The sequence below is a fragment of the Delphinapterus leucas genome, chromosome 1 (genome assembly GCF_059928025.1).
Source record: "Delphinapterus leucas isolate spDelLeu-1000000601 "Yukka" chromosome 1, BTC_Dleu_Yukka2, whole genome shotgun sequence".
Lineage (NCBI taxonomy): Eukaryota > Metazoa > Chordata > Mammalia > Artiodactyla > Monodontidae > Delphinapterus > Delphinapterus leucas.
In genome coordinates, this window is record NC_143129.1 from 171,635,951 (window position 1) to 171,661,126 (window position 25,176).

Here is a 25,176-nt window from a genome sequence, read left to right on the forward strand (position 1 = left end):
CTCCGCCCCCCCCCCTCCCCACCTCCGGCGAGCTCTCGCGGCGCAGGCGCCCGGTGTCGACCGCCCGGCGGGGGCGCGCGGGGCCCAATAGCCGGCAGGAAGCGGCCCGCCCTTCGCGTGCGGCCTTGGGGCCGGGGCGGGAGCCTGGCTGCGCGCTCGCACTTGACCTGCATCCGGGTTTTCTTGTTCCGCGCAGGTGAGGGGCTTGGGCGGTCTAGCTGGGGAGGGGGCTTTAGGTGCCCCCGACGGCGGGACCTTTGGCGATCTTCTGGTCTTGCACCGTGACCAGAAATGGCTTATCTCCTTTTCTTGCTTGGTCCCATTCAGTCGGTGGCAAGAATAGTTAGTAGCAATATAATGAACATTTACTGAGGGCTAGTTACTATGTACACTGCAACGTGTGCTTTGCAGGATTTACCTCATTTAACCTCACAACCAGTGAACCGAACATTATTATCCTCCTTTTATAGATGAAGAGGGCTTCCATGTGCTTAATTCCCCAAGGCGAGACAGCAAGTTCGGTGGTTGAGCTATAGGTTGCGTCCGGGTGATGACTCCTTGTCCTGGGCTCTGAACCACGGTGGGCTTCTGCTGCAGCCGCCGCCTCCTCCAACCCCCCCCCAACTCCCCCTCCACCTCCTCTTCATCGTATGTACAATCCTAATAATATTTACATTTCTAATGTTTTATTCCCCGTTTGCAAAACACTTTTCACCGCACAGTCTTCCTTGATTCTCTCAGAAGCCTCTATTTCTTTTACAAATAGAAAGACCAATGGCCTGAGCTGTTCAATGAGTTGTCCAAAGTTACAGTGGTAGGACTGGGGCTTCCTTTGTCAGGTTATTTAAAAAAAAAAAAAAAATTTTTTTTCCAAGGCGTCTGAGCCAAGCTTGGAAGGGAGCCTGTGTTCACAGAGAGGGAAACAGAGGCACAGAACAGGAAAGGAATTTGACTTAAGGTGTGCAGTTAGAGGAAAATCAGCTCTGATCTCCCACATAGTCCCCTCTGAGGCAAAGTGAAGCAAATTGAAGGTCAAAATCAAGGAAGCAGTGCCGTCAGGCACTTAGCCCCTGGGTCATGGGACAGGAAGAAGGATTAAAGTGTGTAGAATACATCTAATCTCTGTTAGATTTAAACTAAGGAAACAGGATTGCATTATGGTCCCAATCATTCTTTAACAATTGACCTGGCACCATCACAGAGATATGTCCAACGGATCACCCCTCTGACTTCCTGTTCATTGCTTGTGTTGTTTCTGTTGCTTCCAACCCTACTGCCCCTTGCGTCCCCCCAAGTTCTCCCTTTCATTCACTTAACAAATATTTATTGAGAGCCACTTCATGCGTTAAGGTCACCCTAAGAACCGCAGTTATTTTTCTTCTCTAAATTTCTCAAACACAGCAACTTCAGCAAAAATTGAGCTTTTAGGTCAAATGAATTTGGAAGTTGCTGCATTCGGTACCCCTGCATGGGGATCCATTAATGCATCTTAACACAGAAATGGCTCTGAGAAGTCCTAAAGTAAAAAGACTGGTTTAGCCTTGTTTAACTCAGGGTTTAGGCCTTGTGCTGGGTACTAGGCTTACAGGGGTAAGGGCCATGCAAATCTATCCCTTCAGGAGCTCACAGGTAGGAGAGACAGATAAGCAAACAACTAACTATGACACAACTTTATATGTACACTGATAGAGGCATTTGCAAAGTGCTGACAAAGCAGAGGAAGGATCGAGCAATTCTACCTGGAAAACTGAGGGAAGGCTTTGCATTAAGAGGATATTTGAGTAGGATTTTTCTAGGTGGAGAATATGGAAAAGGACATTCCATAGAATAATGGCATATTTAGAGATATAAAGGTATGCCTTTATGTTGGTCTTTGGGATAAGTATTAAATATTATTCAAGAGGTTTTGTTTTTGTTTTTTTTGCATGCAATATACCACTCAAACGGGATTAAACAGCAAATGGAATTCATTACCTCATGTAACGCAGAAAAGTTGTGGGCTTCAAGCATGGCTGGATCTAAGGGCTTAAAAGTATGACATCAGGATTTGATCTCCATTTCTTAACTCTGTTTTCCTTCGTGTTGACTTCTTTCTCAGGCTGCCTTTCCCCATGAGATAGCAGAATGGCTGCTAACAACTTCGCATCATATCCTTACCATTAGAGAGTTTCTTTTCTTCAGTGCTGTCAACAAAAGTCCCAGGACTGCATCTCGTTGGTCTAACTTGGGTTACTTGTGCATCATTAAGCCACTCTCTTCAGAAGGGGCGTGGACTATTCTGATAGCCCAGACCTGGGTCATGTGCTAACCTCTGGAGTAGCTCTTAAATCTCATGGACTGAGAATTGGGGAAACGTGGCTTCCTGTGTGACCAAAAATTTTCTCTTGGTCCCTTTATCTACTCTACATTTTTTTCTACCTGATTTGTGCCTTAGGAGATACCAGCATGGACTGCTTCAATGGGTCCCTAGTTCTCTGGCTTACAGTTGAATTTATCCATAGAAGACATTGGAAGCGTGCAGAGGATTGGAGGAGGATGAAGTTAGGCCCCTTCCGCAGGCCCTTTCCCTTCTGGGTCACTGCATGTTGGCCACATACCTCTGTTGAGTCGTCTGTCTAGTGCCCCTCTTCATACGGGTCTCTCCTAGCTCTGGTAGAGTCTCCCTTCTCTTGGCCTAGAGGTGGTAGTAGCTCCCTACTGCTGGCAGCCTCAGAGTTTCATCCTATCATTCCTTCTTGTTTCCCTCAACCCTGCCCACACATTTGTATATAACCTTTACCAAACTCAGCTCAGATTAACCTTCTGCAGGAACCCTGACGGTTACCTTCACCAAAGGTAATTCAAGTTTTTATTACCGAAAGAAAGGGAAATGTGTAAAGAGCAGGCAACAGGCGATAAGATAGCAATACTGATTTGGTAGAGCTATTACAATAAGGCAGGCCAGAGATGACAGTGGCTTGGACAAGGGTTATAGGAAAGGAAGTGGTGAAAAATAGTATGTTCCTGGTGAAATTTAAAGGCAAAGTTAACAAAACTTACTGATGAATTATATGTAAGTTTTGAGCATGAGAGAGGAGTTGGGATAGAAGCAGCTGGAAGACACAGGTCTGGAGCCTAGGAGTGGGCTCAAACCAAGCATAGTGATTTTGGAAGGAGGTGTGCAGGGTAGTTGAAATCATTAGCTCAGGTGAGATGACCTCAGAGGAACAGGTGGAAAAGAAACACAAAAAGGGCAAAGGGCCGAATCCAGAACAACATCAATCTTTTCATGGTGGGCAGGGGGAGAGGTGCCATCTTATATCTATCAACTAGGTTGTGAGCAACTTAAGAACAAGAATGGAATCTTCCACATCTTCCCTCTTACATTGTGCCCACGGTGTATAAGTGCTTGTTATGAACGAACTTCACGTAGTTTTATATTTCTAACACTCCCTCCCTCTCCTCTTCATCATTGTGAGGTTTGAGTTACAGGCAGAGAAAAAAAGAGAGAGAAGTTGATCCCTTGTGACTCAATCCATTGAAACCTATGCCAAGGTTGATAAGCATTTTTGCTGTCCTGAAAAACTCAAGTAGAACTCATCAGATAAGGCTACAGATCCTGAGCAGCTCATCTCTTACCTTGGAGGAGAATTTCCAGACGGATGATTTCATTTCAGATTTTGTTATTCTTATCTGAGTAGACTTAAAAGTCAATACTTTAAAAAGTCCTTATTAGGGACTTCCCTGGTGGCGCAGTCGTTAAGAATCCGCCTGCCAATGCAGGGGACACGGGTTCGAGCTCTGGTCAGGGAAGATCCCACATGCCGCGGAGCAGCTAAGCCCGTGAGCCACAAATACTGAGCCCACGTGCCACAACTACTGAAGCCCGTGTGCCCTAGAGCCGGTACTCCTCAACAAGAGAAGCCACTGCAATGAGAAGCCTGCGCAGGGCAAGAAAGAGTAGCCCCTGCTCGCCGCAACTAGAGAAAGCCCGTGCGCAACAATGAAGACCCAACGCAGCCAAAAATAAATAAATAAATTTATAAAAAGTCCTTATTAGGTTTGTGCTATGGAATTAATAGAAATGATAAAAGATCTCCATCTCACACTCCAGTGTTGCTGGTGGAATGTAAAAGGAGACAACCAATTTTGGGGAACTTTTGCCAGTTTTTCAAGCTAAGTGTACATCTACCCTGTGGCTCGGAAATTCAACTCCTAGTTATATATTCACAAAAAATGTCAGCAAATATCCCCCCAAAGGGGGAGGGGTTGTACAAGAATGCTTTTAACATCTTTATTCATTCATAATATGCACAAACTGGGAATATTATAAATGTTCATCAAAAGAAGAATGGATAAGCAAACTATGGTATATTCCAACAATGGAATACTACACAGCCATAAAAAGAATAAACTACTGATACACATAACAGCATAAATAAATCTCAAAAAACTGTTGGGCGAAAAGAAGGCAGACACCGAAGAGTTATAGATGTATGATTCCATTTACATGAAGTTAAATAAAAGGCCAAACTAACCTATGGTAATGAGCATCAGAATAGTGGTTGCATCTGAAGGATGGAGATTGACTGGAAAGGGGTACAAAAGAACATTCAGGGAACATTCACATTTATTGGATTTCTACTATTTGCCCAGCACTGTTCTAGGCATTGAGAAGATAGTGGTGAACAAAACAGACCATGTCCCTGCTTTTATACAGATCTAAGTTCTTTTCATTGGCTGCCTAGCATCAATGCACTTTAAATAGAAAAAAGTGGCCTTTCTTTAAATATAATCAATGACAAGTCTGAGGAACTTTCTTCTCCATTTTTTTAGTTGCTGGTGGGAAGGCAGCAAAATACAATGGAAAGAGCATGGGCTTCAGGAAGTCAGCTCCACCATCACTGGCGGTGTGATCTGCGAGCAGTTTCTTTAAACCCACTGAACCTCACTTTTCCAGTCTGTTGAATGACAGTGATGATATCTGCACTGCAGGGTTGTTTTCTAAAGAGCTAGACCCATTACAGATGCTCAGTAAACATTAGTTGGGTTATTATCAGTTTACAAGTAAATGTTATTCAAGGCAGCAATGTGTTACCTCCCTTGCAGCTAGGCATAAATTAATTTGGCCTAGTGAGATATGAGCAAAAGGAAGCTGACTTAGCTGGGAGAGGTACCCTGTGCACTTCTACTGTTCCTCTTTCTTCTAGCCTGCAATATGAATATGATAGCTGGAGCTCCAGCAGGCATTTTGGACCAGGAGGTAACCTTGAAGATGGAAGCCACATGCTGGGGTGGTGGATCCGAAAGATGTGGATCCAGGATCCCTTGTGACACTGGAGCTGTCATACCAGCCCTGGGTTGCCTGTATCCAGACTGCCTTTACCTAGGAGAGAAATATTCTTCTATACTGTTAGGTGTCTGTTGCAGCCAAACCTGATCCCAAATGATATACCTTGTGAATGACCCACAGTTCCCTATGCTACTTTTCATGGCATCTGTCACAGTTGTATTTAAGAGAATAATTATGCAGTTACTGATTTAATGGCCTAAGCCCGTTACTAGAATGGGGGCAGGGAGTAGTTCCATGGGGGCAGGGAGTAGTCTGTTCACTGATAAATCCCCAGCTCCTATAACAATATCTGGTTCTGGTATATAGTAGGTGCTCAATAAATCTGGAAGAGAGAAAGGGAGGGAGGAAACAGAGCTGCTTCTGATCGTGAGAGAGATCACCTCATGAGAGAACACACACTGAGGAAGGAAGAGGTCTGAAGATGGAAGCCTGCCTGCCTGCCTGCCAATTGGTCTCTGTCTCTGTCTCTCTGTCTCAAAGGCTCATAGAACCCAGCATATTAGATATTTAAATTCACGGCCTACCACACACTCTAGATCTCCTATGGGATTTGCCTTGTAGATGACACCTTTTCCTGAAGAGGCTTTAATAGCCCAGCCTCCCTGGTAACACCCTCATTTATCTCCTCTTCCTGGAAAATCAGTCATTCCCCAAAGAAGAGAGTTACAACAGGATCCAAGAGCCGGCTGGGAAGGGGGGAAGCTTCTTACCAGCACCATTGGTTGGGAGATGAGTGATGTCGATTTTTTATACTTAAAATTTCTCATTATAAAAACTAGATTTGGGACTTCCCTGGTGGCGCAGTGGTTGAGAGTATGCCTGCCGATGCAAGGGACACGGGTTCGTGCCCCGGTCCGCGAGGATCCCACGTGCTGCGGAGCGACTGGGCCCGTGAGCCATGGCCGCTGAGCCTGCATGTCCAGAGCCTGTGCTCCGCAACGGGAGAGGCCACAACAGTGAGAGGCCCGCGTACCGCAAAAATAAATAAATAAATAAATAAAATAACCTAGGTTTTTATGGATAATTTGAAAACAAAAGGATAAATAAGAAAATTAAAATCACTTATAACCCCATGATCTAGAGATTATTCAATATTTTGGTATATTTCCTTCCAAACTTTTTTGTAAGATGAGGTATATCAGTGCCTTCTGAAGCCTGGATGCTGTGTAAGATTTCATCCAGTTATGTTCCTCTAAATTACGAAGAATCAGTCCTATTTGCCTGCAGACTCAGAGGCTGCAGAATTCACTGCAGATGAGTTCAAGAGCAGCAGGGCTACTCCACGCTGGAAGGAGCCGCTCTTTAAATGTTGCATTTCTTGGATTTGTTAGGAGGAGATATTATTTCCTGATTAATTTGGGCTGCAGATGGGTGGAGGATAATAAGAGCTAGAAGACCATCATCAGGAGAGGGGGTGGGGCACAGAAAAGAAAGGAAGAAAATGGAACATTAAGAATAGGCAGCTGCATGAATAGCCCAGGAATTCAAATTATCTTGATTTTTCTTGACTCTCAGGGTTTGATCAGGAGACAGAAGTCACACTAGTGATTTGAACAGAAAGAATTTAATATAAAGAATTGTTACCTACATATAAAGCTATTCACTAGTAACTAAACAGGTAAAAAAAAGGGATCACAGAGGTAGCAACTGCAGGAAGCAGGATGAAAGGAACCAACAGAAGAGGTTTAATTATTAAAACTTAGAAGATAAGAGGATATTCAGCCATAAAAAGGAATGAAGCACAGATCCATGCTACAACTTCGATGAACTGTGAAAACGTTATGCTAAGTGAAAGAAACCAGTCACACTAGTCCACATATTGCACGATTCCATTCATGTCAAAGTCCAAAACAGAGAAATCTACAGAGACAGAAGATAGCTTCGAGGCTGCCAGTGGCTGGGAGGGTGGGTATAGGGAGTATAGGAAATATGGGTGGGGGGGAGTGTGATAGCTGCAGGGTACAGGTGTTTTTATTTTTATTGTGGTAAAATATGTGTAACATAAAATATACTATTTTAACCATTTTTAAGTACACAGGTTAGTGACATTAAGTACATTTGCACTGATGTGCAACCATCACCACCATCCATCTCCAGAACATTTTTCATCTTTCCAAATTGAATCTCTCTACCCAGTCAACTCCCCACCCGCCTCCCCCCATTCCTGGCAGCCACCATTCGCTGCTTTCTGTCTCTATGAATCTGACTACTCTAAGTACCTCATGTAAGTGGAATCATACAGTATTTGTCCTCTTGTGTCTGCCTTATTTCACTTAGCATGTTTTCCAGTTTGATCCATATTGCAGGATATGTCAGAATTTCCTTTCTTTTAAGGCTGAATAATATTCTGTTGTATGTATACACCACATTTTTTAAAATTTTATTTATTTTTGAATTTTTAAAATTTATTTTTTATACAGCAGGTTCTGGTCTCGTGCTTGTGCTCAGCAGGTAGTTGCCACCCTCCACGTGAGTATGGGGGTCTTAGTTCCTGTAGAACAACTGGTTTCAGGACTTAACAAAGCTCAGGTTCTCGATGTCTCATCGCAGAAAGAATTCAGTGAGAGACAAAGTGATAGGTAAGAAGTGGATTTATTTAGAGAGAAATGCACTCCACAGACAGAGTGTGGGCCATCTCAGGTGAGAAAGTCCACCTATTATTTTCTTTTCAGGGTTTCTTTTAGAGGTGATGAAAATGTTCTAAAATTAATGGTGGTGATGGTTGCACATACCCATGGATATACTAAGAACCATTGAATTGTACAGTTTAGATGAGTGAATTGTATGGTATGTGAATTATGTCAATAAGGGCGTTAAATATGTAAGAGGAGGGCACAGCAGACCTGGACCCCAGACCTCTGAGGAGGGGGTGCTGATGTCTCTGAGGGGTTGCTATGAAGTTGGTTGTCCAAGTGCTGGAAAGAACTGCAAAACCAGATTCAGCTGCTGCTGCGCTAGAGTGAAGCAGTGTTGCTGAGTGATGTACTTACGAACAAGAAATAGGAAGGAGTAAGTCCTTCTTCCTCGTGCAGCCTCACTGTCTCCCTCACCGGGAGCAGCTGGCAAAGCAGAAAGGCGGTTTCAGCCCCGGGCACCCCAAAGCCATCCGCTGGAAGTGTGGGTTTAGAACTGAGAGAAAATCTTAATGACACGCCGTCTTAATCAGCTTGGGTTGCTATAACGAAATACCGTGACCTGGGTGGCTCATCAACAACAGACATTTATTTCTCAGTTCTGGAGGGTGGAAGTCCAAGATCACGATCAGGTTCTGGTGAGTGCCTTCTTCCTGGTTTACAGATGTCTTGTGTATCCTCACGTGGCAGAGAGAGAGCAAGCCAGCTCTCTGGCCTCTTCTTTTTTTGTTGTTGTTAGTTTCTGGTGTGCAGTGAAGTGATTCGGTTATACATATTCTTTTCCATTATACGTTATTACAAGATATTGAATATAGTTCCCTGTGCTATACAGTAGGACCTTGTTGTTTATCTATTTTATATTCAGTCGTTTGTATCTGCTAATCCCAAACTCCTAATTTATCTCCCCTTACTCCCTTTTCCCTTTGGTAATCATAAGTTTGTTTTCTATGTCTGTGAGTCTGTTTCTGTTTTGTAAATAAGTTCATTTGTATATTTTAGATTCTACATATAAGTGATATCATATGGTATTTGTCTTTATCCTGACTTATTTCACTTAGTATGATAATCTCTAGGTCCATCCACGTTGCTGCAAATGGCATTATTTTATTCTTTTATATGCTTGAGTAGTATTCCATTGTATGTATATACCACGTCTTTACCCATTCATCTGACGATGAACATTTAGTTTGCTTCCATGTCTTGGCTATTGTAAATAGTGCTGCTATGAACATTGGGGTGCATGTATCTTTTCGAAGTATGGTTTTCTCTTGATATATGACCAAGAGTGGGATTGCTGGGTCATATAGTAACTCTATTTTTAGTTTTTTAAAAAGTATTTATTTTATTTTACTTTTTATTAATTTAAATATTTTATTTATTTATTTATTTGGCTGCATCCTGTCTTAGTTGCAGCATGCGGGATCTTTCGTTGCGGCACATGGGCTTCTCTTTAGTTGAGGCGCGTGGGCTCTAGAGCATGCGGGCTTAGTTGCCCTGCGGCATGTGGGATCTTAGTTTCTTGACCAGGGATCGAACCCACATCCCCTGCATTGGAAGGCAAATTCTTTACCACTGGACCACCAGAGAAGTCCCTATTTTTAGTTTTTTAAGGAACCTCCATACTGTTTTCCATAGTGGCTGCACCAATTTACATTCCCAACAGTGCAGGAGGGTTCCCTTTTCTCCACACCCTCTCCAGCATTTATTATCTGTAGACTTTTTAATGACAGCCATTCTGACCAGTGTGAGGTGGTACCTCATTGTAGTTTTGATTTGCATTTCTCTAATTATTAGTGATGTTGAGCACTCTTTCATGTGTTTGTTGGCCATCTGTGTGTCTTCTTTGGAGAAATGTCTATTTAGATCTTCTGCCCACATTTTGATTGGGTTGTTTTTTTGGTTTGTTTGTTTTTTAAATTAATTAATTAATTTATGGCTGCATTGGGTCTTTGTTGCTGTGTGCAGGCTTTCTCTAGTTGCAGTGAGCGGGGGCTACTCTTCGTTGTGGTGCGAGGGCTTCTCATTGTCGTGGCTTCTCTTGTTGTGGAGCATGGACTCTAGGCACGCAGGCTTCAGTAGTTGTGGCACGTAGGCTCAGTAGTTGTGGCTTGCGGGCTCTAGAGCTCCGGCTCAGTACTTGTGACGCATGGGCTTAGTTGCTCCATGGCATGTGGGATCTTCCCTGGCCAGGGCTCGAACCTGTGTCCCTTGCATTGGCAGGCAGATTCTTAACTGCTGCGCCACCAGGGAGGCCCTGTTTGTTTGTTTTGTTATTGAGCTGTATGAGCTGGTTATATATTTTGGAAATTAAGCCCTTGTCAGTTGTATTGTTCGCAAATATTTTCTCCCAGTCTGTAAATTGTCTTTTTGTTTTATTTATGGTTTCCTTTGCTGTGCAAAAGCTTATAAGTTTGATTAGGTCCCATTTGCTTATTTTTGCTTTTATTTATTATTGCCTTGGGAGACTGAACTAAGAAAACATTGCTCTGATTTATGTTAGAGAATGTTTTGCCCATGTTCGCTTCTAGGAGTTTTATGGTGTTCTGTCTCATATTTAAGTCTTTAAGCCATTTTGAGTTTATTTTTGTGTATGGTGTGAGGGTGTGTTCTAACTTCATTAACTTACACGTGGCTGTCCAGCTTTTCCAACACCACTTGCCAAAGAGATTATCTTTTCTCCATTGTATATTCTTGCCTTCTTTGTCAAAGATTAATTGACCATAGGTGTGTGGGTCTATTTCTGGGCTCTTTTTTCTGTTCCATTGATCCATATGTCTGTTTTTGTGCCAATACCATGCTCTTTTGATTACTATAGCTTTGTAGTATTGTCTGAAGTCTGGGAGGGTTATGCCTCCAGCCTTGTTCTTTTTCTTCAGGATTGCTTTGGCAATTCTGGGTCTCCTATGGCTCCATGTAAATTTTAGGATTATTTGTTCTATCGATAGTTCTGTGAAAAATTTCATGGGTAATTTGATAGGGAGAACATTAAGTCTGAAGATTGGTTTAGGTAGTATGGCCATTTTAGCAATATTAATTCTTCCAATGCAAGAGCATGGGATATCTTTCCATTTCTTTAAATCATCTTCAACTTCTTTTATCAGTGTTTTATAGTCCTCAGTGTATAAGTATTTCATCTACTTGGTCAGGTTTATTCCTAAGTATTTTATTCTTTTTTGATGTGATTTTAAAAAGGATTTTTCTGCTGTTTCATTGTTAATGTAAAGAAACGCAACAGATTTCTGCATGTTAATGTTGTATTTTGCTACCTTGCTGAATTCGTTTGTCAGTCCTAGTGGTTTTTGTGTTATGTGCAGATGACATGATACTATATATGGAAACCACTAAAGTCCTAGGAGTCTTTAGTGGTTTCCATATATAGTATCATGTCATCTGCACATAATGACAATTTTACCTCTTCCCTTCCAATCTGAATAACTTTTATTTCTTTTTCTTGTCTGATTGCTCTGTCTAGGACTTCCAATATCATGTTGAATAGAAGTGGTGAGAGTGGGCATCCTTGTCTTGTTCCAGATTTTAGTGGGAAGGCTTTCAACTTTTCACCATTGAGTATCATGTTGGCTGTAGTTTTGTCATAAATAGCTTTTATTATGTCAAGATATGTTCCCGCTATACCCACTTTGGTAACATTTTTCCTTTTTTTTTTATTATGAATGGATGTTGAATTTTATCAAATGCTTTTTCTGCATCTACTGAGATGATCATGTGGTTTTAGTCATTTCCTTTGTTGATGTGGTGTATCACATTGATTGATTTGTGTATGTTGAACCATCCTTGTGACCCTGGGATGAACCCAACTTGATTGTGGTCTATGATCTTTTTTATGTGTTGTTGGATTTGGCTTGCTAGTATTTTATTGAGAATTTTTGCATCTATGTTCATGAAAGACATTGGCCTGTAATTTTCTTTTTTGGTAGTATCTTTGTCTGGTTTTGGTAGTATCTTTATCAGGGTGGTGGCTTCATAGAATGGCTTTGGGAGTGTTACCTCTTCTTCAGTCTTTTGCAAGAGTTTGAGAAGGATCAGTATAAGTTCTTCTTTGTATGTTTTGGTAGAATTCCTCAGTGAAGCCATCAGTCCTGGACTTTTGTTTGCAGGGAATTTATTTTATTATAGATTCTATTTCACTTCTAGTGATCGGTCTGATCAAATTATTTATTTCTTCTTGATTCGGTTTTGGTGGGCTGTAGGTTTCTAGAAACTTGTCCGTTTCTTCTAGGTTGTCCAATTTGTTGGCATCGCCTCTTCTTATAAGGGCACTAATCCCATTCATGAAGGCTCTGCCCTCATGACCTAATTACCTCCCAAAGGCCCCACCTCCAAATACCATCACATTGGGATTAGGGTTTCAGCACATGAATTTGGGGGTCACACAAACATTCAGTCCATTGCATTTGCATACCTTGGCAACTGGAAGATTTTATCCTTAGGTATGACTGAGACTAGCTTTGTAGTTTTAGAAACTGTGTATGCAAGGGCGTCTTCAAAAAGATACCCACAAGCTTGGTGATAAGGTTAAACTTGTAAAAATCAATTCATGAGTAGATGAGTTACATGTCTATTCAAAAGGCTTCCCAAAGGTGGCCAAGCCCCAAATACAATGCAAAAAGCCAAAATCTAAGCACCTAGCTCTTTGACTTTGGCCTGTGGCTCTGTGCCTCTATTTATACTGCTCCCTAGCTTAAAGAAAAATAATAACAGTAGCTAATGTTATTTAGACGTCACTCAGTACCAGGCATTGTTGTATATTACATCCTTACAACAAACTGCAAGGGAGGCAGTATTACCATGCCAATTTTACAGATGAGGAAACTGAGGTTTGGAGGGGTTATGTAATTTCCTAAGGTTTCAGAGAAAGTAAGCTCCAGAGCCTGTACTCTTAGCCTTGATACTGTGCTGCCTCCCTGTGTCCTGCTCTGTGCTTCTCTTAGCTATTATTGGACAGGCCATGTGATCTTCCTTCAGTCAGGGAGCAATATCACTGGAGATCTAGAAGACACTAAAAAAAACCCACCTAAATGACCAGACCAGAGATCATGGGCACAGTTGTACTACAATGTGTGTGGCCACTGAGTGGTTTTCAAATGCTACCAGCATTCATCTTGATGTTGCCAGTGTCTAAAGGACCAGGCTGAGTTGCCTCAGTTCTGGGAGGGACCACTGAGTTGGGCTTTTTTTTGACGAAGCCAAATTCTTGAGGAAAGACTTGTTCTTTCAGGGCTCAGTGGGATTAGTCAGGTCTGGGTTCTCAGGTGCTCAGAGAAACCTGGTGGAGGAGAAAGGGGATGGGCAGCTAGCCCCATGGTGTGGAGGCCTACCTGGAACCAGATGAGATTCCTGCTTGTGAAGGGTTCCTGTGGTTCTGTTTGGGCTCACAAGAAGCTATTTCCAGGGGCTGCTGAAGGCCTGATCCATGCTTTGGAGGGGGAGGCCTACTGTAAGGACCAGAGAGGGTAGGGGGAGTATATATCAGTGGGAGGTCACCAGCAGGGGGCAGCTGACCCAGCTCAGTGATGGTCTCAAAGCAGCTGGTAGAGCAGAGGTCATGGCAAGAGGAGTAATTAAAAAAGGAAAACCCAAGAGATGTTACAGAGCACACAGTACACTTGAAATGTTTCCTGAGAATCTCTCAAAAAAGCAGAAGATGGGGCTGGGGAAGATAATGTCACATTGAAGTGGTTAATTTCCAGCTATTAGAAGCTTGTGCTATAATAGTCTGGGTATAAAAAGGAAAAGTATTATTAGCCAAAGTCATGGTCTGGTGAGGCCTGGGTTGAATGGTTACAGCTGAAATGTAAATTAGATAAGCACATTTATCCAACAAATCAAGCTGTCGGCTTTAGGTGATTTGACTTGAGAGGAATTTGCTTTGACCATTTTCTGAATTTACAGTTTTTCAGTTTTTAAAGTGGCAGCAGCATACTGGAAATGCCCACAGAGTAGAGTTTGTTTTCTTTCTTTCTTTGAATCTTTCTTTCTTTGAATCTGTGATTTATTTCAGTCAGAATGGACACCAACACCTTTTAAGAGCAATGAAAGACATTTTCACATATTGAGGTATGGGGAAGTCATTCTGGCTTATACATGGATTAACTTGATTTTATGCTAACACAGCCTGTTTGTGGCCTATCAAACAAACATTGTACATCTGCTTTAATTATTAAAGAAAAGGACACATTGACCAGAAGTAAAGAATGTCCATGTTAAAAATAAAGATCAACTGCCTCCCTTCCTGGGATGCCAATGCTAGTACTCATTTGAATGATAAGACTCCCTTCCCAGGTGCCAAGGCCATACTGACTTACTGTGTATGTGCTGATCTGTTTGTTTTGTTTTTAAACCTTGAAGGAATGTATCCCTGACTTATTTGGTTTTCTTTGCCCTGACAAGATACAAAATTGTGCTGAAAACCATGGTTCTCTAGAGCAGTTCCTCAGTTATCCGAGAGGCTGTCTCCTGGGCTATAGTCCTCAGTTTGGCTCAAGTAAAACTCTCTTCTATTCCTATTACAGGTTGGGACCTGGGACCTGGGACCCTTTGCTGCAGTACTTGCACCTGGATGAATATCTCCTCGACCAGCAGAATACAAGAAACTCTAAGGAACTAAAAATAACTGCCCACATGTGCAGTTGGGGCAAAGTATGAACAATGAGGTACAACAAGGCCAAAACCCAGCTGCCACTTCTGAGGTGCCAGGAGCAAAGGCAGGGTCCTGCGCATGATCCCTACAAGGGGGTGGGCAGACCACCTAAGCTGCCCCTCTGGCCTACCCACCGATCCACCCCCCCCACCCCATTTAAGGGACCAGCTTGTCACCCCCTCAGGGAGTGCGCAAGGACACCTGTTACATGCTTTTGCTCCCTTGTGCTGCAGCGATAAAGCCTTACCTGAATTCCTTGTCTGGCCTCATCCATTTCTATTGATTAAAGAATCCAAAAACCCAGATCGGTCAAAGGAGTTTGCTGTCGTTCATGAGATGAGACCCAGATTGATCTGGATTCAGAGCAGCTTTCACACTGAGGACCTATCAGTTTGCTACTATGAGTCCACATAAGCGGGCACCACGTGGGGGTCTTGGGAAAGCCCCTAGAGAGCCAGAGCCAGCTTTCCAGGCATGTGTGAACTGTGCACTCCTACACGACCCCACACTCAAAAGGGCCTCACACTTGGTTTAATGCTCTGCGTTTGCCATCTTGAAGTTCTTAATAATTTTATCTTTGAACATCTTTCTGTTTGTCAGCAGGGTCTGATGGGTGCCACATGCATGTGAGCAGAGGAGTTAAAAGCAACGTGTGTGCGGCGTTCTTTGCACATAGCGTCCCTAATGTCCTCATCAGGCGTGCTCAAGGCAAATCCTAGGTGACCGTTAGGCCTGTGATTCAGTGGGGGCAGGGGTGGGAGTGGGGGAGGGCTGACATTCTAGAGAGGCTACACTTTCCATTCCAACTGAAACTTTCTTCCAATGCAGGAAGGAGGCAACGGACAAGGATCCCCATCACGTCCTTCTTACACGTGTTACTTCCCTGTATCAGCCTATCAGACAACCACATCCGCTGAAAATGACGACCTAGATGGAAAGGGAAAGCTCAGGCCACCCACAGCTCCTTCTCTTTTTATTTCTTTACTCATCAATAAGCTGAAGGCTGAGAATGTTGGTAGGATATGTGTACACCCATTAAGAAATAAAAACAGTTGAGTTAGTTTTGTGTAGGATTTCCATTGTTCAGGTAAGAACACAATACTTATTCATGTACAAGCAATGAAATACGAATTGTGTCATATCAGTGATTTCCTTATTAGTTAGTGCTCTTATATTTGCGTTTAAAATGTGTATTGCATAACATAAAAATGAATGGTAAAAAATGGTCCATTTAATGGCACTTTTTCTCACTTTTTGGGCCCCTGCACTTTCGTTTTGCACCGGGCCCTGGATGTTATGTAGCTGGCCCTGCAGATACCTTAGTTTGGACTGAAAAGTCGTCTCCGCCTTTTCCTGAACTCCAGGTCCAGCTCAGCCCGGGCTCTGGGGCTGAGACACAGTGCCTGCTCTCCACCGCACCCAGGGCCATGTCCACAGCTTCCGTCTCCCCTTCTGGGTTCTCTCGTTTCCTGCTTAGTCCTGGCCCCATGAAATTTCATCACCAGTCCCTCAATTGTATTAACCATCACACTTTATATTGTTTGTTTCGTTTTCTGACTCCTTTGCATGGAGTTTTTCTTTTTTTCATTGCTGTATGTATGTACTTAGCACATGACAAGTGCTCAAAACACCACTTTTTCACTTTTTATTATGAAAATTTCAGGCATACACAAAAACAGAGATGACAATTTAATGAATCCTTGTGGACTATTGCCGGCTTTGACTACACTATCCTGCCATTCTTGTTTCACCTCAACAATTTTAGTCTTTCTCTTTCGTGTTGTTGGATTCCTTCAAATGCCTTGTATCTCGGTGGACAACTCCCACTTATGAATGAAGAGCTATATTGCTTCCTGAAGAGAGTTGGGTGGGTTTCCTTTGCAGTTGGGTGGGTTTCCTTCGCAGTCGTGTGGGTTTGTTTATTCAAAGGCTTACGGTCCCCTCCGTGGGAGGGGTAACTTTTGTCTCTGAGGAAGTGAACGGGGTCTCTCCATCAGCTTCCCCTTCAGGTGTGTGAGTGGGGAGCTGGCAGGCTGCCTGGGGACGTAGGCAAAAATAAGCAATACTGACTCTAGGGGTAGGGAGCTTCAGTGTCTATCATGCCTGCACAGGGCTGTCTTTCCTTATTTCTCCTCCTGGTTATTCTAGAGGTCCATTCTTTTCTTCAGCTCCATCTTGACCCCGCCCCCCCCCTCCCCGCCGCAGTATCCTTACCGTGGGCCCTCTACAGCCAAATCACTTCCACTGTTTAGAGTAATTCTTAGGGCTTCAACTGGGGCATAGCTACTCTGTGCCTGTCGGCACGGCAATCCCTCGGATTGCTGCCCAGAGCACTCTTGTTCTTGATACCTACTGACTTTAAGCCCAAAGCCGCTCTGGGATGGAGAGGAGGTGAATGCGTGTGCTTAGGCTCCATATTGAATGGGAAACTCTAACAAATATTTTTGGCATAATTAAATTTTTTTTTCTCCCGCTTAAGTTCAGAGAGTGTGGCTTCTTCATCTGTGGTCTCCAGGGCTTATCCAGAGGCTCGTGGGCCTGGGTCCCAGTTTTCCAGGGTCTTCCTCCAAGCTGAGGCAGAGCATCAGCCTCCATTTCAGCTCCTCTGAGTTTCAGCTCCGCGGGGCCCCTCCTCCAGGCATGTAAGTTGTAATCATTCCGACCTCTTCCTTTATTCCCCCCAGGCTTCGGGGTGGGAGCTGTGTCTTATCTGTATGATACTTAGCGGTCTCTCTGTACCCTTTCAGTTGCCTAGTGAACAGCTTCATTCCTAGTTACCAATTCTTTATATTAAAATTTCTGTTCTAAAAACTGGCGTGGTTTCTGTCACCTGACTGGACCCTGATTGATACAATAGTTGCCTAAAATACCATCAACTCAGTGTGCCAAAGGAACGAAAGATGCCTTGGCCCAGGGCAACGGTGAAGATTGAAAGTTAATGCTCTTGTGCTCCTCCAGACTCAGAGAAAGTTGCATTTTATGCTTAAAAATGAACAAAGAATGTAAAGGTACAAAAGTATTGTCTATTGACATATGGAGGATGGGATTTTAAAAAAAAGTACAGACTTTGGAATCAGTTATATCTGGGTTTGAATCCAGGCTCTGCGGCTTACACACCCAAATGACTGAATTTCTTTAGAGTCTCAGTTTCTGTATTTGTTAATCAGGGATTGAACAGGTTCCTTGCAGGGCTGTTGAAAGAATACATTGCGATAATGGATGTAAAGTGCTTAGCACAGGGCCTGGCACAGAGTTAAAACTCAATGAATGGGGTGGATGTAGGATGTAGGATATAGCACGACTCAGTGATGCAGTGGAAAGGGGACGGACTAGAGCTCATAAGACAGTTTTAGTCCTGTGTCTACAGCTAACTAGCCCCCCTTTCCTCACAAGTAATACCAAGTTTGAGCTGCGTCAAACCAGGTTAGGTTCCCTAATGCTGGTTTCATCTTACAGGCCTGCAAGAAAATGAGGCAAATAATGAGTCTGTCCTATATTTTTCATAAAGCTAAATTATTCAGTTTCAAGGATTATCCTTTGTTTTGAGATTTTGCTCTTACTATTTGGGTGCTGATGTCCTGTTTTAATGAAATAATAGTATAGTAGGGTATTTTTTCCCATGTTCTCACTGGACAGACGGGATGAGGGAATTCTCTGGGGTCTGTTTTATAAGGGCACTAATCCCATTCATGAGGGTTCCAACCTCATGTTCTAATCACCTCCCCAAAACCCCACCTCCAAAAACCATCACACTGGGGATTAGATTTCAACATATGAACTGGGCGCAGGGGGCATTCTGTTCTTTAAGTCTGCATCCTTCTTAGAAACTGTACATCCTTTTTATTTGTCAGATAAAGGTGAAATCCTAATGTGTGGTGAACTTACCCCATGGAAATTCAACCACACCAGGAAAGGCAGCACAGCAGAGGGATGAAGGCTCAGGTTTTGAAGTCAGGCACATCTGGGCTCAAATAGCAGTTCTGCTATTTACCAGCTATATGACCTGAGTCTCAGTTTCTTCATCTGTAAAATGGGGATAATATTAAAACTTAGCTCATGGAATTGTTATAAAGGAGAATTGAGATGTACATGAAGTCTTAGTATAGTGTGTGGCATATAATAAGTGCTTATTAAATGTATGAGTATGTATACATTATTCTGTGTGTGTGCGTATAAATAAAGATTTAGGCTCTATTCCACACCTGTCTTTGTAGATTGGAAACTTAGAATGAAGAGAGACACATTTGCTTAGAATTACTTAAGAAAAATCACAAGTGTTCATTATACAATTTCAAAGTGAATAAGTAAATAAATAAGTAAATAAGGAAACCATTGCTTCAGTGTTATACAGTGTCCTGATGGGATGCTGGACATAGTTCTAAGACTTTACAGCTATTAACTGACCTGATCCCCATAATAACCCTTAGGAAGTGACCATTACTATCCCGGATTTACAGACGAGGCACAGAAAGTTTAAACAACTTGTTCAAGACCACACAGCTAATAAGTAGTAGAGCCAAGAATCAAACCGAGGCAGTGCGGCCACGAGTCTATACTCTTCACCACTGTGGGGCGGGGGGGGGAAAGTGCTTAATTCAGCCTTAAGTACAATCACAGGCATCTCTAGATCTGCACGGTTTCTACAGCGGCCACTAGCTATACGTGGATATTTAAGATAACTGAATTTAAATAAAACTAAAAATCCAATTCCTAGGTTGCACTCACCAGGTTTAACGTGCTCAATAGCCACACGTGGATAGTGGCTGCCGTTTGGGCAGCACAGACATGGAACATTTCCATCGTTGCAGAAAGTTCCATTGGACAGCACTGTCGTAGATAACTCTGGAAAGTATTAACCAAACATAAAAGACTCAAACTCAACAGGCATCACATGGATTTTCTCTTTAATTAAATACCACTTCATAATGCTATTTGCACATAGCACATACATTTTTTTGAAAAATAAGACATGCCATACTTTAGTCACTAAATCGACAAAATGTGGGCTTCCACGTAGAATATATTCTAAGGTGACTTGATTTACACAGCTTCTCAGAGAAACACACAGTAAAATTTTTTGCCTGTCAGCCAGTGTTGGACCAGATTTGGAGTTCACAAGGCTGCGGGTTGGAGATTCCCCAACACTACCCTGATGGACATCTTGTCTCCACACTGTGCCATCAAGCTGCCTCATTTCCACCAGAAGAGCAATGGAGACGTCAATCCTCCCTCGCCTACCCAGTGTTCGATTCCATCCTGCAAAACCCTCGCGTGATCTGAGCCTTCACGTGATGGCATGTCAGACCCTGCATCTTCGCGGGGGGGCTGGGGGCGGGTGGAATGGGGCTTAGGTCCCTTCAAAAGCTGCAGGCACCAATCTGTGAAGAACTGCTTTTAATGTCTGATTAGGGACCCCAGAATCCCAGCCTTTAGAAGAGGGGAACAGAGTGGGGTGGGGAGAGGAAGCCAGAGAACAAGTGGAAAGCTGAAACCCAAGTTTGGTGACCTTGCTGTGAGAAGGGAGATGGCGGCAGGATACGTATTGTTGCCTGGAGCCTTCGAGAGGGCTTGGCGAGACGTGAGAGCCATGAGAAAAATAAAGAGTCAGGGCTGTGAGTGGAAAGCTGATGTCCTTGTGCCCCGCCCTAACAGCAAGTGCCGCTTATCTGCCACCAGCAAACCGTCCATTTACACTCAGGGACAAAGACTGGGAGATGCCAGCCCAAGACAGAGTCAGGATTCTGGGGACCATGGCTCCACATCAGCCGTTCTTCCCGGGACCCAGGTCACCTACCCTGGCTTCCACTCCGCAGCCACCATGCAACTCTGCGCAACCTTCCTGTACTCAGCCTCACGGGATGGCGCTGTTGCCCCAAACCTGAAGGCAGCTCCTGGATGGCACTGAACCCATGATCATCAGCTGACCTGAGATTACAATGTGCTTTTATCCATTCATCACTGTTGCCTGACTCCAGGTTAAAAGACCCAACACAAAACCAAGGGAAGGGGGCAGAGTAAGGCTGGGAGCACATAAGATACCAAATGATCACCTGGGTTTGACATATTTAAATGGCCTCCCCGCTCACCTTCCCTTTATCCACTCTGCCCTCACACCCCCTCCCGGCCCACGTTAGAAACATCACTGGGAAAATGTGAATAGCAGCGAAATTGGATTTTAATTCCCCTTTTGTGTTTTGTTCCTGCAGCTGTGCAGCCCGACCTTGAAAAGTGACTTTTATTACCCCTTCAGAGTCTTCCTCCGAACTGCATAGGGCCTCCTTTCCAATCAGTGCGGATCCTGCCATTCTCTTCCTCATGAACCATCAATGGCTCCCATGTTCTCTAGGATATGTTTAAACTCCTCGGCCAGGCCTTCCAGTCCCTCCATGATTCTACCTCCACTGCTTATCTTTCCAGGCTCATTTCCCATTACCTACCCTGGCTCTTCCTTTGCCACCCGCCTCAACCCATCTCTGTGTCTTTGCAAATGCTGACCCCTCTGCCTGGGGGTGATCACCCTACTTTCTATGCTTTGCCCAAATCTTAGCTAGATTTGCCACCCATCAATGAGTGGAGCCTAAATCATCTCCAATTCTGAATACCCAGTTCTGGGCTCAGGGCCTGACCTTTCATAGTTGACCAGGTATTTGTGTCTCTCACGGCTGGCTTGGAGTGCAGAAACCAGGTCTTATTACTTGTAGCCCTCACTGTCCAAATGCTTAACACATAGTAAGTGCCTCATAAATACTGTTTTGATACCTATTCTAAAGGGAAAAAAAAGTCATAGTCTGTTGCCTTCTTAGGCATGTAAGACACAATACAGACGTGGTTATCACAGGCAACAGATATCAGTTTGGAAGTCAAGGTACTAAACCAAATCAGTATGAAGCACAATCCATAAAGGTTAATGATCTATCAGCACTGGTCTATCAACACTGTTATCTTGCCGGTTAGTTCAAGGCTGCCTAGGGAAGCAGGAAGCGCAGTTCTAAGAAGTAATCACTGGATGCAGAAATGCCATGGGTCCTATGCGGATTATTCGGCCTGCCAAATGAACCCCCAAGAGGAAACAAGGAATGGTAATTCCAACTTTCCAGCAGGGGTGTGTCAGGGTTTCAGCAGACTGTCTCTCTCAGTTATTAGGCTTTCAAGGTGTGTGATACAGGCAGGATTACCTGCCTCAGGATCACCTGAGCTGCCAGTTAAGAATGCAGACTCTTGGGCCCGGTCCCAGTCCCACTTAATCAGAGTACCTGTGGTTGGGGTGTAGGAATCTGTATTTTAAATAAACTCCCTAGGGGATCCTTATTTTCATTAAAGTTTGCAGACCTTTACCTGCCATTCTCAAAAGCATACAGTCAGTCTAGGGGAAGACAATCGTGTACGCAGCCAGCCAGCCAGCCAGCAGCAGCCCCATTTCTGAGCATGCCTACTTCTTCCAGATGTATGTGCACGGGGATGAGGACCCAAAGAGTCTATCGACCCCAAGGAAGTAAACCAATGACTCAAGCTTGGTTTGTCAATCTATAAGGGAGAGGAGAGAGGAGAGGTGAGTGAGGCTGTCTCTGAAATGAGCACCCCTCGTTTTCCCAGAGGACCCTGGTGTGCAGGAAAATACACATACAACAGCCAGATTGTCTGTCCGTCCTTTATAGGTGATGCAATCACCTCTTGCAAAATGAAAGGGATTTTTCTCCCTTTATGGGCTGAAGGCTCATGACCCCTGCTCCTGTCTTTCTTATTCTTCCCCTTCTTCTCTTAATTTCTCAGTTCCTTTGAGGGGAAAGAAAGCAACCAAGTAATTCACAGAACCAAAACCAAATTCGTTTTCAGAGTGGATCCAGTATAAATACATCGAGCACACCCTCACCGGGGAGGCACAGACCATCAGAAAGCAGATGTGCATTTCCTACAGGCAAGTGACAGGATGTTACACCCAGGGCTGGTGCACCATGCCATGTGAAGGCGACACAAAGGTTATCTCAAGTACAGAATCAAGAGGGAGGTGGGTAGAGATCAGGTCTGCACATAAGGTGAGGGAAGACTAGATTTGGAGGTTTCCAGCCTTTCAATGCATTTGGAAAGTAAGGGCAGAATCTCTGCCTTCCTTTAGCTCTAAAGAATGTGGCCACATTTGGTCACTGACTGGGGAAACCCAGTTCCCATCCTCAAGGATGAAAACGGCTTTCCAAATCTCATTGGGCTAAATCAGGCAGAGGCTGAACTCTGTACTGCCCACCTAGAATACTGCTTTCAGCCCCCCACCCCAGCCCCACCCTCAACATCTGAAAGTTCCAGGACCAAGATAATCTACGCTTTGCCAGAGACAAAGTCTTTTCAAGATCCCCGTCCACAGAGTTCTTGGATTAAAAAAATAAGACTTGAAAGGCAAGTTTTAGAATTAAGGGTTGAACCGCTATCAGCATGGCTTGAGCAGCTGTAAATGGAGAGGAGGTGAGTCTCCTTCAAGGTGGGCTCACTCCTTCTTGGTGTGTTCCAGGACGCGATAGGGAACCCCAGAGGCGCTTCTAGAGCCATGTTCTTCCTGCATGATGGGCAGCGTGGCGGGAGCATAGATCTCAGAAATGTTGTCATTGTTTTCCAGGGCCCCGTAGGAAAAAGAAGCTTTGAGGTCAGGCTGGACGGTCATCCCTTTGTCATGCATGTTTTGCATACCTGAAATGAAATCCATTTCCCCCAAATCATTATGCAGTGGGGCCAAAGGAGGCTGCATCTCATCCTCCTCTATCCCACCACAGACTAATCACAGTGCTCAGGAGCTAAGCATGTGCACTGTCAACTTCCTGAATGGTTTGGATTGAACAAAAAAAGAGCGCCCATAAATATACACTAGAAATATTATAGTTGCTAAGCAACAAAGGATGAATCTTCAGGAAATAAGCACACAGACCAGCCACTGTCAAAAGAAACCATTGGCTTAGAATGAGGTGGGAATGTCCGGGCCACAGGGCAAGTGGAACCAGCACTGTGTTGTGAACGTGGTAGATGCCAACACTTTTCGCTGAATTAAATCAGGATCCAGAAAACTTCATTATACTGTTGAGAGAAGACGAAAACTTTTGTGTCATGGATACATGATGGTGACACATGTATTATGATGCTCAGAGGGAGAGTTTTGACATTAACATCCCTGATCCACATATGGAGTAAGGTGCGATTTTGCTTATTACCTCTGGGCACATTAATGTCGGATTTCTACTTACATTTGAGGGCAAAGACTTTAGTCATTAATTCCTTTAAATGTAGTCTACAATTCCCCTAGTTAAGTAGGACCTGGCCTCCTCTGAGGCCAGTTCTTTTCCTGGTAGGGAATTAAGACCCTTCAAATTCTCTTGCCCCCTGGTTGAGTAATAAAAACACTGAATGCAAATTATCTTCCATGAAACCATGATGATAATAACAGCTGACATCTGACTGCTTCCTATGCCTGACGCACCGGGCTAAGGGCTTTAAATAGTAATAGTAACAGCAGCAATAATGATAATGGCTGATGAGCACTGAGCATTTAGTTGGTGGCAGACACTGCTATAAATAGTTACAAAGTTTTATCTCATTTGATTCGCACAACTATTGATTAGGAAAATGAGGCAGTTGGAAGTTAAGGAACTTGCCTGAGGTCGCCAAGCTAGCAAGTGGCAGCTCTGGGGTGCAGACTCAGGTGGTTTAAATTCTGAAGCCCACACTCTTAACCAGAATGCTGTGTGGGCTCCCTATAGACCTTAACCCCCCCAAATCCTATGACAGAAATATGCTACTATCCTCCTTTTCCAGAGAAGAACACAGAGATTCAGAGAAGTAAAGTAACTTGCTCAAGGACACACAGCTAATGAGAGACACAGCTGGAATTTGACACCAAAGCCCATGCTCTTATCTACTCTGCAAATGGCCTGGGAAGACCCAATCTGTGGAAGGGCCTTTGCTTCCACATTGCACAAGCCTTGGCTGATGGGAATTTTTTTTTTTTTTTGCAGTACGCGGGCCTCTCACTGTTGTGGCCTCTCCCGTTGCGGAGCACAGGCTCCGGACGCGCAGGCTCAGCGGCCATGGCTCACGGGCCCAGCCGCTCCGCGGCACGTGGGATCCTCCCGGACTGGGGCACGAACCCGTGTCCCCTGCATCGGCAGGCGGACTCTCAACCACTGCGCCACCAGGGAAGCCCGGCTGACGGGAATTTGAAGGGTACAGTTTAAGAGTCTGTGGTTTAGATTTTGGGGAGGGAATTGGGAGGAGATGAGGGGATGCCTATTCCTCAGGGAAGAGAGTTGGCTTACCAGGCATAGTTTAGCTTTGTCAACGTTCCCCAGCCAAAACCCACCAGGAATACACCCATAGTCTAACAAATTTGGGTTTCTTGACTCATTTCAGTGAAGGAGGTGTACGTCACGGGGAGCTGTTTCAGTAAGAGGGTATTAGAAGGACTTACTACAGAATTTGGGTTGTGTTAGGTGATTTCAGGAGGGTTTAAGGAAGCAGGGCTTTGCTTTGGATTAGATGCTATCAGGAAGTGGGGATAATTCTATAACTGGGGATCT

The 25,176-nt window shown here is 44.0% G+C and overlaps 1 protein-coding gene and 1 long non-coding RNA gene across 13 annotated transcripts in view; one reads left to right on the plus strand and one right to left on the minus strand.

The window, feature by feature from the left end:
• Positions 1-77: 77 nt before the first annotated feature.
• Positions 78-21,501, plus strand: LOC111163453 (uncharacterized). Its single transcript, XR_016388541.1, has 3 exons — positions 78-196; positions 14,496-15,342; positions 15,452-21,501. It is a non-coding gene; the product is annotated as an uncharacterized LOC111163453 (long non-coding RNA).
• NIPAL3 (NIPA like domain containing 3) overlaps positions 16,255-25,176 on the minus strand; it is a 77,146-nt gene continuing 68,224 nt past the window's right edge. For 9 of the 12 annotated variants that reach the window (XM_089898952.1, XM_089898947.1, XM_089898951.1 and 6 more), the window contains one exon: positions 16,255-19,465. In XM_089898952.1, the coding sequence (XP_089755078.1) occupies positions 19,110-19,465 (356 nt within the window). In that variant the 3' untranslated portion in view covers positions 16,255-19,109. Of the gene's footprint in view, positions 19,466-19,510; positions 23,300-25,176 lie in introns of those variants that run through there. The other 3 variants (XR_016388404.1, XM_089898981.1, XM_089898975.1) reach the window with 3 other exon arrangements.